The sequence below is a fragment of the Penaeus monodon genome, chromosome 19 (assembly GCF_015228065.2).
Source record: "Penaeus monodon isolate SGIC_2016 chromosome 19, NSTDA_Pmon_1, whole genome shotgun sequence".
Taxonomy (NCBI): Eukaryota; Metazoa; Arthropoda; class Malacostraca; order Decapoda; family Penaeidae; genus Penaeus; species Penaeus monodon.
In genome coordinates this window covers 45,129,068-45,130,320 of record NC_051404.1, presented here as the reverse complement: position 1 = coordinate 45,130,320, position 1,253 = coordinate 45,129,068, and the positions used below count along the sequence as shown (strand labels likewise).

The following is a 1,253-nucleotide window of genomic DNA, read 5'->3' as shown; positions in this document are numbered from 1 at the left end:
GCAAAAGCGGAATTATTACATGTTTTTTATTGATAAAAGTATTACATGTTTTAAACTGATTTTGTTCATTTTTTCATTTCAGGTATGAAAGGAAAAATCCATTTAGTGGTTCTCTTGCACCAGATTATGGGTAAGGATGCTCCATCTCCTTCACCATCCACAATCCCAGAGTCTGCAAAGTCTTCACATCGACACCCAGTACATACTCAGCACAGAGATCCATGCCACATTACCGTCCATAATCAAGGACTATGTCCAAGCTGTGAATCCCAAATCCGCCTCTTCAAAGCCAATGAGCAAATGATGCATAAGCACTACAAACACAGTGCTGTTGTTTCTTGGGCAACACTCCTTTCAGATGGAGAGTGCCATGGTGCAGTGTTAAAGATTTGGGAGTGGAAGCACCTTGCTACTGTTGTAAAGACAGCGAAGCCTCCCCCACAGATTGTCCGTAGAACTACACGAAGCAGTCTCGTTAGTGACAGTGACACTAATGTGGAAACTGAGCCAACCCGGCTTGAGGTAGATAACATAGCTGCCACGCAGGATGACAGTTCATCAAACTTTAATATTGCTAATGAATCTAATATGATTATTGATATTCCAAAGGAGAACACCTTTAAACAGTATCTACAGGATGCACAATTAGGGAATGAGGAGTCAAAGCCTGTGCCAAATGGATATCCAGATTTGGATGTGCCAACAACCCCAGTAAGTCCAAGGCTGAGAAGAGGGTCTCACATCAGCAGGCGAGAACCTCAGCCTTATGAGCATCCAACAATACATCGCCATCATGGAAAACAAACTTCAGGAACACAGGAGGATTACAACCATCACTCCGACTTTCTGCATTATAATCAGCCATATACTAAAAAAGAATCAGAAACAAGGAGAAGGGAAGTCCATGATAGCCCAGCACATCGTTTGAAGCTCGTGTCAACCACGTCAGCAACGAATCCCAGTCCCATTCCCGTGGGTATGAGGACTATGCCTCCAAGTGTGCTGGCACCACCAGGGTACCAGCTACAGCAGATACATGAAAGATTAGTATTTTTAAGATATAATGGAAGTGTGTGGATAGAAAATACCTTAACAAGTTTAGGTATCACTCAGCTTTGCAAAGATGAAAAGACATGCCTACCCGATATGGAATCCCATTCAAGATCAGGTGAGTTATGGATATTGATTTTATCCTAATTTTTATCTGAAAGTTAAAATAGAAATAATCAGTCAATTTTTTTCTCTTTTTTAAG

The 1,253-nt window shown here is 41.3% G+C and overlaps 1 protein-coding gene across 1 annotated transcript in view; it reads left to right on the top strand.

Annotated features, from left to right (window-relative positions):
* LOC119585258 overlaps positions 1-1,253 on the top strand; it is a gene marked incomplete in the record, with an annotated part of 14,895 nt that overhangs the window by 12,448 nt on the left and 1,194 nt on the right. The window contains 1 exon segment of the mRNA XM_037933926.1: positions 83-1,168. Within this exon segment, the coding sequence (XP_037789854.1) occupies positions 83-1,168 (1,086 nt within the window).